Source organism: Plectropomus leopardus, chromosome 5, assembly GCF_026936395.1.
Source record: "Plectropomus leopardus strain MGB_pleo_1.0 chromosome 5, ASM2693639v1, whole genome shotgun sequence".
Classification (NCBI taxonomy): Eukaryota; Metazoa; Chordata; class Actinopteri; order Perciformes; family Serranidae; genus Plectropomus; species Plectropomus leopardus.
Genome location: NC_142180.1, coordinates 16,296,857 through 16,314,127, shown reverse-complemented (window position 1 = coordinate 16,314,127; position 17,271 = coordinate 16,296,857). Strand labels below are relative to the sequence as shown.

At 38.8% G+C, this 17,271-nt stretch overlaps 2 protein-coding genes across 2 annotated transcripts; one reads left to right on the top strand and one right to left on the bottom strand.

The window, feature by feature from the left end:
* Window positions 1–2,193: 2,193 nt before the first annotated feature.
* Window positions 2,194–9,439, top strand: ndufs7 (NADH:ubiquinone oxidoreductase core subunit S7). The gene is made up of 8 exons (XM_042516141.2): window positions 2,194–2,307; window positions 3,266–3,302; window positions 4,621–4,692; window positions 4,796–4,916; window positions 6,051–6,230; window positions 7,264–7,310; window positions 7,479–7,567; window positions 8,897–9,439. The coding sequence occupies exons 1-8, from the start codon at window positions 2,292–2,294 to the stop codon at window positions 8,992–8,994; spliced, it is 660 nt and encodes a 219-aa protein (XP_042372075.1). The 5' UTR covers window positions 2,194–2,291; the 3' UTR covers window positions 8,995–9,439.
* Window positions 9,440–12,155: 2,716 nt separating this feature from the next.
* On the bottom strand, window positions 12,156–16,937 carry gamt (guanidinoacetate N-methyltransferase). The gene is made up of 6 exons (XM_042483825.2): window positions 16,584–16,937; window positions 14,691–14,836; window positions 14,509–14,572; window positions 14,037–14,104; window positions 13,438–13,548; window positions 12,156–12,420 (listed from the first exon to the last, which is right to left on the bottom strand). Exons 1-6 carry the CDS (start codon window positions 16,759–16,761, stop codon window positions 12,280–12,282), a joined length of 708 nt encoding a protein of 235 aa, XP_042339759.1. The 5' UTR covers window positions 16,762–16,937; the 3' UTR covers window positions 12,156–12,279.
* Window positions 16,938–17,271: the final 334 nt, after the last annotated feature.

Here is a 17,271-nt window from a genome sequence, read left to right as displayed (position 1 = left end):
ATGATGGAGAGGTATTGTGTCAGTGAAATGTCTTCTTCTTGGTCCTTAACACAATCTTCCCTCAGGCTAAAAGTTCTTAAAAAGCTCAAAAAAACACATTTGATTACTTAGTCAACTGCTTTTTCCAGCAGTAAGAATGAACTTTCAGTCTCTAGAGTTTTATTTTTTTGAGTGAGTGTTCTCCTGGCCAGTGGCTCACAGGTAATTTGATCCTGAGACTCCCGTTATAGACTAAATGATTCATCAAAAAATAATGGACTGATTAATTGATAGTCCATTGCCAGGCCGCTTTGCTCTGAGCCTGTGATGCTGTTTTGCCACAGCCTGGCGGGATTCAGGATATATTCTTTTAAATCCATGGAAAAACAGCTGAACTTCACTTCACATTCATCAGTTTTCTCCACTGGAAGTTGCCCAGTAAAACCACAGTCTGCTGCTGTCAGACTCGGAGCAGCTCCAGTCAGTGCCTGGCTCAAAAGCTCCAAAACACAGCTGCTACAGGTCTCTCTACCTGTTAGTTTATAAATCACACTCAGGTAGCTCGGTCTGACATAAGACGTATATTGTGATATCTCTAATTAAATAAATGTGTCTGTTATGACAACACGCTTCTTGAATGCAGCTCAACCAGCAGAGCCAGGCTGCTGCTCCAAATTTAATTATCTGGGTCAGACAAGTCCTAACTTTTAAAGTGAAAGTACAAAACCAGTTCTTTAAAAGACAACAGTGTATGTAGATTGTGCAGCAAAGTTGTGATCGTGTTTCTGAAATTGATTTCTCACAGATTACGCTGCAAGGGAATAAAATCATGCTTTCTTAAATAAAATTCGAGTTTGACCAGAAAACTATGCTCAAATACTATGAGTTACATATACATTGATAATGGTGCTAAAATAAAGTGCATGAAATGAAAACAGGCTGTTTTGTGCTTTAAGTTATTTATCCTGATCTACAACTGTCTGCTGCTGCACCTCTGCACAGACACTTATGAACATAAAGTCCAAAAAATAGTTCAAATGTGTCATTGACAGTAGTGCCTTGCTATGTACACTGATCAGTTTTGTTAGTTTAAATGTTAATATAATCATCACATAGGTTTTTTAAAAAATATATCTGTTTGAAAAACTGCATTCAGAAATTTCTTTAAAAAGTCTGTCACATTACACCAAGTCACCCCACTGGAGGGAGCTAAACAGCTACAAAAAAGGCTCTATGATAAACAGTATTCAAACTCTCTATCTACCAATAATATTGTCAATATGCTAGTGTTGTCCAACCCAAGGCCATAGCAGCCACTGAGGACAGTGAGGACATGTCCTCTGTGTTGTTTCTGGGAACAATAAAGTTTTAACAGCCTGAAATAATGTTTACCTTCTACAAGCACACACACATTTCACTTGAAGTTGCCTTTCAGTTACAGTAAAGAAAAATAAGAAAGGATTTTGTCCCCAGTTAACAAACAATATCAAACAAAGTTTATTTCATTTTAACTTTCATTTTTAACTTTACATTAATGCAGTAAAGATCAGGACAACGCTCCAATTCTAACTTTTTTATTGCCAGATGTCCTTCGCGCTGAAGGTCATCTAGCCTACAACATCCAATACAAAAAAAAAAAAAAAGAGTTATCACTGGATTGCTATCCTGATCCTTACTTCATTGACATCCACTTTGAGGATTTAGCACCCAGTCTGAAAAAAAAGTTTAACTGCAAGTGAATGTGTTGTCTCTTAATTTTTTAACTTTGATTAAATTACACAATCAAAAGTATTTTCAAATAATTGCAATTGTTTAAAATATACACCGTGCATTTTTTGTGTGAGTCAGATGAGGGGATCTGACAGTTATAAGAAATTGAAAATGTAAGGGATGTTTGTATTGTTTTATTCTACATCTGTCACTTCAAATAAAAGAAAACGTGGCTATTCTATTTGATGTTCTTTACATACGTAGTAACCTACATTGTGAAATGGATCACCTTTAATAACACCGGTAATCCGGATTTGGTAATCTTGAAAGCGTAACTGGATCAGGGTGATTTAATACAATGTTGCTTTTAAAAAACGGGCGCAGAATTAAAAACGGGTTGGCTGATCCTGGATCGTGAAACATTGGATTCCTAAATCCGGATCATTCTGATCAAGAATTTATTATTTTCATTATAACTGATTGTATTTTATTTTTGAACAGCTGGGCCTTGTGGTTAATACAAACGCTCTGTCGTCAGCGCCTTCAGCGTCTCGAGCTCACACACGCGCAGGAAGCACTGTGACGCAATCAGAATCCCAAAGATGGCGGCGTTAGCTGGTAAGTGATGTTTTGATCAAACAGACTCGCTTTTTATAAACATTTGTTTGGTTTCCGAGTTGGTTCGTTCAGTGTATTTAAAAGAGTGAGGGCGTAAAGGTGCATTGGGCAGTGGTTTGAGAGTGCCGGTGACTGTATTTGTAACTTCTCGTGAATGCGCACACTGACCTTGCTCTGTCTGCGTTAGCATGGAGGCTAACACGGTTAGCGCTTACATGAGCTCCAGCTGCAGCGCAGTCAAGCTAACATTAGCTAACACACGTAACGACTTATTTCACTCCAAAATTAATCAAGATGTCTTTTACAGAAGGACACTCTCATCTGCGTCGTGTGTGGACTAACATGTCAGATAAATGTTTTAGCTTCAGTGCGTGTCATCCATAATGAATACGATTTTTAAACCAAACTTGCCATCAAAGCTGTGAAAGTTTGAGTTTGTCAGCTGTATTTTCCAACATTATTCTTCGTGAAATATCAGTTCAGGGCTGTTAGATCGTCAGTGGCTACTCTCAAATTCAACATATTAAGTAGTGCCTAACGCAGTTCAATAACAATCCACAAAACGTTTGACTGTCCTGCTGAAAACAACACAAAAAGAGGTGTCGGGTTACATGCAGCTGCAAATATTTGTGTTATTCTGAGGACCACCGCCCAGCTGGCTGTAGGTGAGGCTACAATGTCCGGACTTCGCATAGGTATTTGGTTTTAGGTCATCTCATCGGAGTTAAACTTAAGCCACAACTAAATGCAGTGTTTAACCAGGAACACCACCTGGCCAGCGTTTGGATAGTGTAGCATTTGCAAAACTTTATAAACACATCACAATTGTACAATGTGATCAGGGTGTATGGTGACTAAGCCATTTTGTCTTCTAACCTCTCCTGCACAATGTTGAAACTTTTTTATAGTTCTGCCTTTTCACATGTATGTGCATCTAAACTAAACATTTATTTTGCAGCGCCTCGCCTGGCCATGTTTGGCAGCTTTTCAACAAGGTAAGAACCCTTTAATCCTGATCCTTGTTTAAAAACTGATTTTACTTCAGCTCTATCCTGCTGATAATAGAACAGCGAGAGCAGTATACCCTTGACAGGGTTGAGTTTGTATTGCATTCCCACATAAACACATCTATTTTTTAGCCATTGGGAAAGACCAATTAAGCCGGATTCCCACAACCTGGAAAAGTCACAGACTTACTCAGTCATGTTTTTCAGGCATGTGTAGTCCTGGAATCGGTCAAAATCATTGAAAGTTTTGAAAAAGTCATGAAATTTTGTTGTGTGTAATTCAATTAATTGTTACGGTGATCTGGGGATAACCTTCTACAAAATGTAACATAAGGGAGAATTTATTTTCTCTAAGTTAGCTGTTGACACACAACATAGCTCTGTTATGCATCGATTTAAAACAAGCACAATAGCGATGCGCATTTGTTGCACCACAGGATGCACTGTCAAGTAAGGCAAATGAACTCAAACAAGTTATATTTGCTTCTTGATTAAAAAGACAAAAACTTGCAGTTTTCATTGCCCATGACTAATACTGCCCAAGCCTTCCACTTTATGACAGGCAACATTTATATTTGACATAGTGTGGCAGCTTTTGTTATCGGAAGTGAGACTGTCCTCCTTGTGAGTAGTAAAGTACCAAAACACGGCCAGGAAGAGTCATATACACAGTGAAGTGTGGAAATTGGATCATGGGACCTAAAGAAGTCATGTGTGGAAACCCTGAACTAAATGAATCTCAGTAGGCAGTAAATGCAAGGTTGAAATATATTTACCACATCATAATCATGGAACACTGATAAGTACTTAAGTCTTAAATGTATCTAATAACTCACTTACAGCCTATGCAGTTTTTATTTTTGTTCATTTCGGTAATTTTTAAGAGAAATTCTTCTAAACTTTTGGAGGTAAGATTAGCAAACTGAAACAATCGTTACTGGAAAGAAAATGCTGAAACATTTGCTGTGCTTGACAGGCTGTGCAGTCTTGCTTTAGGCAGCAGGAGCGCTCAGCCTGTGTGTTGTGCAGAGGAAGAGTCACGTTAATCCTTTAAAGCATCATCAAGTTTAGGAAGCTCAGACAAAATCAACATCACACAATAAAATCTGCCCACACGCTCTGCTCAACCTGCTCACTCTGTGGAATTACAATATTGCCCTCTTGAGGAACTGACTGTTGTTGGGCTCTCCATTTAAAAAAATTTTTTTTATATCTGTATGTTGTGTTTAAGATATTTTTACATTAACTTTTCAGTATTACTTCTCAGGTTATTCATTTAATTGACTTTCAATTCACTTTTTCACAGGCCCATTTCAGTGTTTGCTGTTCACCAGAGGAGTCTGCACAACAGTACAAAAAGCGAGAATACCACCACGAGGTGAGTTAACCAGAAATACTCCGGTGTAAATATCAGAATGACGAACAGACACTCGGTAAACACTCTGCACACGGTGAAGATCTCCTCCGTCCTTCTGTTGCAGTGTGGTTCCAGTCAGAGAGAAGAGCACGGCTGTGGCAGCAGCCAAACCAGCAGCTGCAGCCAGCAGCAAGGGGGAGTATGTTATCACTAAGCTGGACGACTTGGTTAACTGGGCACGCAGGGTGAGTTGATGAGAGGATGTTGGTTCTGTTAACACCCACATGTGGATTGATCAAAATCTATCATTTTTCTTCGTCTCAAGACGTGCAGTGTGACCACAGCGTGTAGTGTGTGATTGTTTTGTCTAAAATGTCGTATGCTTGGTGGTTTTGCCTTTTGTAGACAAATCTCTTTGTCTTTTACTGAAAATGCCATCGTTGATCTTTTAGTCATCTTAGCTGGTGAATTATCAGAACCTTCTACCTGCTCAGGTGCCCCAGTTCTGCTCTGTGTTTACCAGCAGTCGTAGAAAAGGTTAGTTTATTAAACATGTATCTACCAGCAATTAAGACAATCATTACAAAAACAGCTACACACGTCAGCCATGTTGAGTTGTTTACAGTATGTGTCTGCTGTACTGGGGGTCTGACGGTTAAGAGTTGTTAAGTTTTCATGGCATCCGAATGGTCTAACAAGCAAGAGAGTTGTTTACTGCAAACACAGCACTGTGCACAGAAGCAACAAGAAAAATCTGAAGAATCTTGAAAACATGCCAATGCAGCTTCCTCCCAAACACTTACTGACAGGAACTTATGGGGTATTTGTTTAACAAAACCACAAACCATGAGCTTCATAAAATGCCATTTGTATTATTTTCTGTTGTGTTTGTGTATTTTCAGGTGTTATTTTGTCCGTCTCTGTGAAACAAACCAAGAAAATTAACTAATTTCACAGTTTGCCAAATATCACTAGAGATACTAATACTTCTTAAATGTGATATATTGGTGCATCTCTACATCTGGTTCAACAATGATTTGAAGAAGTAATTTGTTTGCATGTGTGTTTTCGATAAGTACTGTAAGTGTTTTGATGGGCAGGGTTGCAACTAACAATTATTTTCATTCTTGATTGATCTGTTGTTTATTTTCTCAGTTTATTGAAATAGAGGAACAAAGAAAACAAAAAAAATTTCACATTTATAAAGCTGGAATCAGATTTTTTTTCTTGAAACACTACCCAAACCGATTAATCATTAATCAGATTAGTTGGCAATAAATGTAATAGTGTACTTCTAATCGATAAACAGTTGAAGCTCTATCAATGTGTCTCCTCTGTAAGTGTTTTGTTGACTCATCGCTGCTCTGCATCCCCCTCAGAGCTCTCTGTGGCCCATGACCTTTGGCCTGGCGTGCTGCGCGGTGGAGATGATGCACATGGCAGCACCTCGTTACGACATGGACCGCTTCGGAGTGGTGTTCAGAGCAAGTCCCCGTCAGGCTGATGTCATGATCGTGGCAGGAACGCTGACCAATAAGATGGCTCCGGCTCTCCGTAAGGTGAGGGAGGAAAAGGGCGGGATCATAAGCATCTTATGTGTAGGTGTAATTCAATTTGGGATGTTCCAACAACACCTCAAACACTGTCTCAGGTTTGAAAAAAAGAAAGAATCATGCACTGCTGTACCTCTCCTGGGTGCCAGCTGGTCCACGGTAACGATGACTCAAGGAAATTAAAGTTCCAGCGCACGCCAGGAAACTCAGGTCGATACTTATCTATGAACAGTTAACAAAGGAAGGAAAGAGCCACACGTTTGGTATATGGCTTCATCAGATTCTCCCTGTTTATTCACCGTCAGCTGTTCCATATGAATCATCACATGCTTATTAGCAGAGGATGAGACGGGTGTGTTTCAACAATAAGTCACATCAACTGTAATGTTTCTGTGTAGAATTAATTTCAAAATAAATACACATTTTAGAGGTTAAAAAATTCATGAATGTAAAGCTATAATAAACAACATTTCATAAAGAACAATACTCTCATAATAAGATATCAAAAAGTAGTAGTAAATGGTCATCCTCTGCTAATGAGCCTGTAACGTTTTTAATGATGGTAATCCAACACTGAGTGAATCTGATGACGCCATATGTGAAACGTGAAGTTCGCTTCCGCTTTTGTTTTCAATGCAAACTGTTCATAAATAATATCAACCTGAGCATCCTGGTGTGCGCTGGAACTATCATTTCCTCGCTTCACGGTCTCAGGTTTGATTCAGGTCTGTGAAATGGAGGAAAAATTAGGAAAACATAGACATTGTCAGTTGCTCTCTCTCTCGCTCTCTCTCTCTCTCGCTCTCTCTCTCGCTCTCTCTCTCTCTCTCTCTCGCTCTCGCTTGCTCTCTCGCAGCCTTTTCTGTCTGCGTGATGGGAGCGCTGAGAACTGTGCAGCTGTCTAAATGCTGGCTGGATTATGACCAGCCTGTTGCTGGATCGGTAGATGGGCATGAAGCTCTCCTCCAGCTGAAAGGACAGATTAGTCCTTAGTCAGAAGTTATGTAACAGTGACTGAGTCGCGTCTTCTTTCCAACAGGTGTACGACCAGATGCCAGAGCCCAGATACGTCATTTCCATGGGAAGGTAAGTTATCGGCAGTGTGCCCTCCTCTTCCTCAGCATATCTTTGGTATCTTTATCTCATACACTGTTATAGAAGTGGAGTTCCCACTGAAAGTATTTAGTGTTAGGGTCTAAACGTCTTTACAGTTTCTATAACTAACAGTGTCCTCATGATTCCCCTCTTTTATAGTTGTGCTAATGGAGGGGGCTACTACCACTACTCCTATGCAGTCGTCAGAGGCTGCGACCGAATCGTACCAGTGGACATTTACGTTCCAGGTAAACTTCACAACACAATATGGAAACTATAAAACATACAGGGTTATCATGGCCATGAAAAACCTGGAAAAGTCATGCATTTTACAAACACATTTTCCAGGTCTAGAAATCATGTAGTAAGTCAAAACCATTTAAAGTTTCAGAAAAATCATGGAATTTTGCTGCGTGTAATTAAATCATTACATGGAGTAATTTAAAGAAAAATGACTGTAACATAACGGCAAATGTATTTTCTGCTGTCGATTTAACATTGCTGTGTGTGTGTTATTTTGTTTACCATCATGTGCGTTTCTAAATTATTCTCCCCGCATTCTGACTCTCCCTTTACGTATGCCAGTTAGTTAAAATTAAAAAATTACATTTGAAAAATGCTTGACAAGTTAAAAAAATAGTTTTGGGATCCTTGAAAAGTAATGGAAATTTTTAACATTCTGCTAATGAAAATGTGTGAGAACCTTTATTCTACAATTTCTTTTATAAATGGATTTGAAAAATACTGTCCATTAATATTGGGACATTGCAAACACTTTTATGTCAAAAGTATGTGGACAGCCTTGGGGCTCTAGACTTAACATGACAATGCCCCGTTGCACAAAACTAGATCCATAAAGAAACAGTTTGCAGAGTTTGAAAGAATTAACCGACCTGCATAGAGCCCTGACCTCAACCCCATCCAACATTTCTAAGATGGAATGAAATGATGACTGCAAGTCGCCCTCGTCACACAAAATCAGTGGCTGTCACTGATGCTCTTTTGGACAGCCTTCACACAACAGTGGAGACTCTTCTAGCAGCAGATTAAAGCCAATGGTGAGAGATTTTCAACAATCACATAGGGTGCAATGTCTGGGTGTCCACATTCTTTTGGCCATGTGCACAATTCAGGATCACAGTAGGAATAGAAGTAGTACAAGTAGAACTAACTGAAATAGTTTATCAGTACTAGAAGCAATTGAATTATTTGTAGCGGCTGTAATTTAGCAGTAGCACATTTATTACCTTATTACATGAATTATTAATAGATACTTGTAATATAAGTAATGCTTACAGTGTTTTATTGTAACAAGTGGTGGAAGTAAACGATGAATGCATTATAAGTTCTCTTGCTGTGACACAGCAGCATTCACACTGTATATTGCGCATAGTTATGTCCTGTCATTATTTTGCGGCATTTTGCAGATAGATTAGTGTACAACATAAGAAGCCAAAGATATAAGTGAATTACCAGATAAGTAATTAACAGATGCTGCTCATCAATCAGACTGAACTTCTGTGACTCTGCCAAATGAAAATTCCACCAAATAATAATTTTGTCCTGCGTGTCCTCAGGTTGTCCCCCCACAGCAGAGGCTCTTCTCTATGGGACTTTACAGCTGCAGAGGAAAATCAAACGTGAGAAGAAGCTCAAGATCTGGTATCGGAAGTGAATGTGTTGTATGTGTGTCTGTATCGGTATGTAAAATGTCATATTTCTGATTTTATTTGGAGCACTGCTCCTCTTCCATGTAGAGCTGCAGAAACGAACCTCAATAAAATCAATATTGTAATTTACGCACAGTGCACTGCTGCTTATTTTCAACCAAACACAGCAGCAGTCAGTCAGTTCAGTTTGCTTCTTTAGTCCAGTATTAATGTCTGGTAAAGGTCTGTGTCTGAATTTAAATAAGTCCTCTTTATTCACGTAGCCATGTGCACCTTTCTCATGTTTAGATCAAACTTTCAATCAGTCATAACTGTAAGACAAAAAGACAAGTCATCCTGTATTATCTTAAATATTACTTTAGATAAACTGGGTTCACATTAGAATATATTATTTTAGCATCTGGTGTGTGATTCTTTCCACTGTGACCAATAAAGCTGAGTTTAAACCACTAGGTGGCTCCTGTGATCACCAGCTCTGACCTTCACTGCCTCCTGCTCTGTGTCCAGCTCTGTCGTGGTGAAGAAGCTAAATGCATTTTTTTATAGTGTTTTAACTGTTATTTAACTCAGAGGTCATGGTCTGCTAAAACACTGAGCAAACCCACTAAGTGAAACATCAGAGCACGAAGCCAAAGGGTATTGTCTTTAACAAAGCTGTTGTATTTTATATTCATTCAGCTAGAACTGTAAACCAGCTGTTATGATTATGCATGCAGGGAGAGAAAGCAGTGTCGCTTTTAAGCATCTTTAGTGTGAATCGACAGACTCGTAGGTTAAGGGGTTCTCACTAGTTTGCTTAAAGTTGCTCTGAATAACATTGTGTTTCTTTATTTCTGGCTGTGCAGCACCAAAAAGATTGAAGTGCAACAATGTCATGTTTACCATTAACATATGCTGGTTAAGATTTTTTATAAGTAATGTACACCCAGTTACTGGGTTTCTAAACATTACCAAACAAACAACAAGAGGCAGCAGCCTTCTACATTATTTACTGTGGATGCTCAAGACCATTTGTGATTTTTTGAGTAAAAAAATCTGATATTTAGTTGAAGGCTGTTGTTTGTTGTTTTATATTCTCTAAAATATCCTTGATACCTGGAATCTTCTGTTTAATATTAGCCATGCTAATGGCTTAATACACATTCCTGCAGTTATTGTGTTCACACTTTGGGTTAATTTCACAGTTCATCAGTTGTTCTGTACTGTTACTGTTATGCACTGAATATAATAGTAAAAAAAAAATCATAAAATATGTCATTTAGTCAGGGGTAGTCAGTTTACTCAAAAAAAAAAAAGAGTTCGCTTAAGGAAAAACCACTGGATTAACACACACACAGCAAGTCAAGCAATGTCAAACGTCCTGCAGAGCAGCCATGAGCACAAAACACAAATTAGTCAAACATCTGCAGTTGACCCGGCACAGAGCCCAATGTTTTGACCATTTGAGGCTCAGCCGAGACCTTGGGGTGTCCAAGGGTATGTTCCCCTGGGCAGATGGTTTTTCTGTTTATATCAGCTATATGCACTATTTTTTTAACCAATAGAACACCTAAAATTCATTTCATGTCATTTGGGAAAAGCTTGATAGTTACTTAGGAGGAAAATTATCCTGTAGAGCCTCCTTTTTGGTTTCTGTTTCAACATCCTGCTCTCTTAGTCATAAAATCAACATTTGCCTCCTCATATTTCTCTGTGTGAGACTGTTGACTTAACTTAAAATAAATATAAGACCCGTGAGCTCCTGATTCAGGTCTGAGATCTGCCAGCTGCTGTTGTTTCCCACCTGACTGCAGTCTGGTGTTGCATCATCCATCCATCTAATGATTAATGCATCGTGGCCAGGTGGCAACTTTGTTCCACGTGTTCAGATAACATACACAGTTATCTACAGCCATAAATTAAAACATACTGCCCGCTGTATTCTGGGGCCATCCCAGGGGACTATTAAACAGCTAACTTATTGTTGAAATCAAAGCTTTTCATTATGCAGAACATGAAACACTTAATAAGCGTGTGGAAACAGTGTGTTGTGCATATTATCAGTAGACTAATTCTCACTCTACAGATGTATTGCAAAGTTGAAAATTAAAGATTTTTGAGTTAAAGATTAAGCTGTTCAGTTTATTAGGAGGCCACTCTAAACATCTTCTTCCTTTGTCGTGCGTTAAAAGTCAATGGTAATATTACGTACAAACAGCATCATAGGTTTGGAAAAGCTTACTTCAGGCCAGTAGTGGTAAGCACATTCACTCAAGTACTGTTTCTTTTAGTACTATTTTGATATACTTGGCCTTCACTGGAGTATGTCCATTTTATATGTTACTTATATCTCTACTTCACCTCACTTCAGGGGTTAATATTGTATTTTTTATTCCTCTACATTTATTTTATAGTTACCTTTTACATTAAAAAAACAAACAGTATGACACACTAGATCTACATGATATGATGTATTATCAGTTGTGTGGACTCAAGTCACATTACTTGAACTCAAGTCTAACCTTTGATGGGTTCAGACTTAACAAAGTCCAAAAAGATTTGTGACTAGACTTGGACTTGATCCTTTTGACTTTAAAAAATCTTGATGCCTTACCATTCTGCATGAGTATTTTGCTTTTGATACGTAAATATTACTTTGCTGATAAATATTGAATTGATTTTTTTCTCTTCTAATGACATTTTCATAATATTTTCACTATTACTTATGTAGGGGCTCTACGTACTTCTTCCACCACTGCTCCTGACACACATGCAGCTCAGACATTATGCATTGGTTTGGCATTTCATAGACAAATTCCCACAGGAACAACAGAAGTCTGAGGAGAAGAGGAGACTTTCTGAAGCTCATGACAAACGATGCATTTAAACATGCACTGATATTATATTATATATTTACTGCTCGGTCTGAAATTGGGATGTGCATGGCAAGAAAGATACAGGGTGATTTAAGACATTGAACAGATGAGGCTCAGTGGGGTGTAAATGCATTCTTGGTGGATTCGTGTGGTTTCAGTCGTCTGTTGTCTCACATATTTGCTGCTGTGAAGAATAAAATGTATCAGTGGGTTGATAAAGCACAGTCGTCACAGCTACAAGGTCACACTGAACGACAAAACTTTAACTCAAATCAAGAAGTTATACTAAATACAAGCACTTAAAATCCGAGTTGGGATGTTAACTTTGGTTTATTGAAATAAATGACAGTGAAGCAGACAATGTGGAGGTCAGTTGGTTCAGGTGAAAAGGCACATAACGGTAAAAAAAACAAGTTGCAGCAGTGTCTTGGGACTTTACTCCTTGACGATGGTGGGAGTGATCATCTTATTGAAGGAATAGTATTTGCATTCGGTGGGTGGTGCAATGTCCATAGTGGTGGTGCTAATCTTCTCCCTCTTGAAGCCGGCTTGGAGCAGATGTGGCACCTGTGTCTCCTGAAAATCATTGACAGACAAAGCTGGTCAGTGTAATCTGGCTCGCTGCTTTATCGGGCCCTTTAGCCCGGTCCCGTTTATCAACAACCTTGAGATTATCACAGTGTGAAATTTAAGTTGCACTCAGTTTAATCCTGATGGAGACACACACATAAATTCGTCTTATGCTAAAATATAATGCAAGATACTGTATTTACAGAAACGCCTCAAAAAAAGAGATCGAACACCCTAAACTTACTTTTAAAAAAAATTAAACGTACTATACATTCTGATCATAACATTATCATCAATAGAGCTTAAAATAAATTAAGTAAGGTTGTCCCACTTCTTCATTACACATTAATTTTAAGCAGGTTTTTAGTATGTAATGCGTTAAAGGCGAAAAGGTGATTATGCATTCTAAATAACACTTGATTTTTGTGTTTGCTGTAGACAAACTATTTTCCCAAAATGCACTGCACAAAGGAAATGTTGGAGCTACTCACAAAAACACAACAAAAGTTTAAACTATATTGAATAATACCACGTTCCTTTTAGTTAATTGAAATCAAATGGATAAAAAAGAAAAACAAATTGATGTTCAATTGTGCACTTACAAAACGAACTAAAATAAAATACAAATATACATGTTATATTCTACGTTTTAGTCTTAGCATTGAAACTGGAATGATATGTGTCAGTGGCCTTCCAAAAGTGTTACAGTGTTGTGTCGTTATTTTAATACAATCACTGAACTCTTGCCCCTGATATATTCCCCCGTGCTATGAATAAAAAAACAAAACAAAAAAAAAAACAACTAAAACTAATGCTGACACTAATTCAAACTAAACTAAAACTAAACATTTTTATACTATAAAACTTAACTAAAACACGCAGATCCACTTTGGAAATTAATTATTTTAAAAAAACAATAAAAATAAAAACTAAACTAATGCTAAGGCAGAAATAATACAGTTTTAAAATGTGTTAAATAAAGTTATGTGTCTCGTCCTTGAGGGAGTCATTAAGGAGACCAACCTCAAACATCTTCTCAATGTTGTCGTATTTGGTCTTGAGCAGCTCGCCCCAGGAGGTCAGGTTGCAGTAGGTGAGGACGCCGCCGGGCTTCAGCATCCTGTGAGCGTGACCCTGCAGAGAGGCACACACCTAAGTCATTAACAGTGTTTATTGATACATGTTTCCAATCCAATCCAAATTTATTTATAAAGCACATTTAAAAACAACAGAGTTGACCAAAGTGCTGTACATCAATAAATAGATTTTTTAAAAAGCATAAATATCATAAAACAGGACATTAATCAATAAAGTCGTCTAAGTCTAAGTCTATTAAAAAAATGCAGTCCCGTTGTGTTTGTGTTATCAAATACAACTGTACAGTTTTAAGTTTTTGAAACCTGGATAACCATCAGTTTTCTGTGTTTCGATACCTTTCACAAGCTATTTGGCCCTTTGAAACTGAGAAAATTGTTTTGTAATTGTTTGTACTATTACTAATCGACTCTTCATGCAAACAATTCCAAGTATGCAACGATTATCCTCCTCCAGAGTTCTGGTCCTCTCAGGACTTTGGTAACCTTACTGGGGTGTTTTTTGTGTATATTACTGTCACTACCCACCTTGATGAAGTCAAACTGGTGAGTGTGCCATGTGTCCTCTGACAGAGGGTATGTGTCGTACAGGATACCTGTAGGAGGAGGGACACAGCGTTAGCAGAGAGTTTACAGTGAGTAAATCATTCATTTTTCTGTGTGTTTTTATCTTCAGTAAGTGAAACAGGACAGTGTCAAACAGTCTGGTCACACAAGACTGACTGACACTGTAGCCCAAGTTTGGGGACCTATGAATGATTTTTGTATCCTCAAACAGATTTTCTGCAATCAACAACTTAGAGAGGCCAAACTGAGGTGCCGTGATGTTTTTGATGAGGAAACATAACTCTTTTTTTTTTACCAACTGTACCAACTGTCTACTCCGATTATCTTCAAAACATAGTGGACTGTGAACTCAGGATTATGAATCAAACAAAACTGTGAGCTGAAGATCTCCGCGTGTGATGAAAGTTCCTCCACATCTGGTTTGATTTCTTACCATCAAAGTGGTTATCTGGCAGGGTGGGAACAACCTCCTCCCACAGGCCCTTCAGAGGGACGATCTGCAGAAACATAAACACCAATTTCACTCAGCTGTAATGACAGTACTATTAAACTACACGTGCAACAAATATATCTGTGGTAAAAACCAATACAGACAGATAACGTTGGCTTACTGACCTTATGTGGCTGAGACTTAGCCCAGTTCTCTAGTCTAGCGAAGACACCGTCGTTGCACTCGATGATCCAGTGCTCCTCGATGGGGAAAGACTCAAGCTTGGTGGCGGCGATGGCCATTCCAAAACCGATCTCCAGAACCCGACCGCCTTCCAGACAGAACAAAAGAAAACAACACAATCAGAAAAATATGAATCAGCTGAAGCTTTCCAGTGGCTCAGAGCAAAGATGTTTACTATAAATGTAGCATGGGCCTTGTAATAATGTGCATTTCCTTACCTTTGTGACAATTTGGACAAACAACAAAATAATGTTTGTCACAATCAGGGGCTCAGCGCCAAATTTTCATCCCATGCTTTTCGAGCCCCCCCCCCCCCTACTTGGGCAAATGGGTAACCATTCCCATTTTGCCACCAATCTATGACACCCCTGTTCACAATACCAGAATTATGATGTTGATCCAACACTACAATAAATAAAAAAGATTGATACCGTTTTCGGTTCACATGAAATAGTTACAAAAAAATAATCCAGGGCACACAAAAAAAGGACTTTTTGTTTTGCTTTTTTGTAAATGAACAACCTGGACAACAACATAAACATGGTGCAAAGCCATACAACAACTCATGTTGCTGTGATTGGACAAAATTGAAAGGTTGTGCAGAATTCACAGGGACTGGCTGAATTTGCGCTAATTCTTGTGATCGCAACATTGCGAAATTCTAGAGGAACTGTTTAAGGTTGAAGTTTTGTCGTTCTGTTGGGTGTGGACCGGAGGGAAAGCCAGTTGGTTGTAACGTGGCTGGACAGAAAGGTCAAAGGGGTGTTATTTCCTTCAGAGAAGCTTATAAATAGATGAGGGGTAAAGGCTGTTTGTTGTTGCTTGACCCATTCATGTAATTTACTGGTCCTTTAATCAACAGCTCAACATAATATTTACACTTTAAATTAATACTTTTTCGCACATACTTAAGGAGAGTTGCAACCTGAATGCAAAATAAAAGTAAGCTATCACATTCAAAAGTGTTGCATGTAATGGCAGGTGTTAACACAAGTAAGTAAAGTAAAGTAAAGTAGTTTTTATTTCGGATTAAAAAATTGTCCATTGAAATGTGAAAACTGACCACTGTCCAAAAACACGTGCTTTATATCCACGTGTCTTTCCATGCGTGGGGTTTGCTTGTCAGTTTTGTCTGAGGCATATCACTAAATATTGAAACAATCATGTTAACTTGCAATAAAGGCATTTTCAGTGCTTGTCCCTTCCCACATGTCTGCAAGGGTGTGTGGATCCGTCTATTTTCACATAAAGCAGATGAGCTGCCCCCCACCCCCCACCCCCCCGCAGACTTCTTGGCCAGTTCCCATGAGTAGAGAAACAGCTGCTGTAGTACTCACAGAGCACTGAGCACCATGCTGCTCACATTCTCACACGTGTCCTCAAAAATTAAGGCAAAGGCTGAAATGTGTGCAAAAAAACTCTCAAAATGACTAGTAAAAAATACATTATTGCACATTTTTAAATGTTATTGAAACTAAAAAAATACAAACACATCAGCACAAACTATTTATCACTGCATAAAAGATAATAATAATAATTTCCAAAATACATAGAAAGCCAACTGGGTAACCTTTATTGTATGTATGCATGATGATAATCCAAATGTGTGGTTGGGCTATGTTCACCTGACAGCAAATGATCTAGCGTGTATAACATAACATATGAATGGCATATTACTGTTCACAACATTTAAATTATTAAATTATAATACTAATTTGTTGTTTTATCTGTAAATCTTTCTGACAAAATTGCTATTTTCGGGCCCTGTTTCCATTATCGGACGCAGCAGATCAGACAGTGGATTCAACTGCCATCCTGTAACTTCTCATTTTTACCTTTTGAGGCTGCAACGGTGGACAGGGAGTGCATGTACGGGGTCTCCCAGCGCTCCATCACGGGTTTTCCCATGATCTCCAGGTGTGTGTCGGTCTCATTGTAGCCGGCGCTAGCGTCGTGCCAGGAGGACTTGCAGTCCTCTCCCTTGGAGAAAATAGGCTGAGCAGCGGTGCTCATTTTGTTTTAATGATGGAGGAGGCAGTGGTGGTTCTGGTGCACGGTTTGGCAGACTGTGTCTCCACACAGAAGAGGGTGAAAGGCAGGAGGAGGCAGTTTATATCGGGCTCAGAAGTGCTGACACCGCCGGAGTTTCACTACAGGTCAAAGGCTCACATCATGGATGTATTATAAGGAAGTACATTCCCGAAGAAGGGCGTCCAAGATCCTCAGTAGAGGTGATGATTCACTCAGCGGTAAATAACTGACTCACTTCAGCTCTGCAACATGAAAGCCTGTACCAGAAAAAGCATAGGCGATATTGGCGGTCGCCTAGGGCGCCATCTGCTGGAGGGGCGCCGCCACGCCGCCAGTCCCCCTTGGCTTTGAGGGAAAATAATAATAAAATAATAATTTTCTATGCCCACTGGCGCCCTCACTTAGTGTTTTCTGTCTAGAAAAAAATATATATATTAACATTACAAATAAATAAACAGTGACATATTCCGAAATTATGTGTGAGCACGTGAT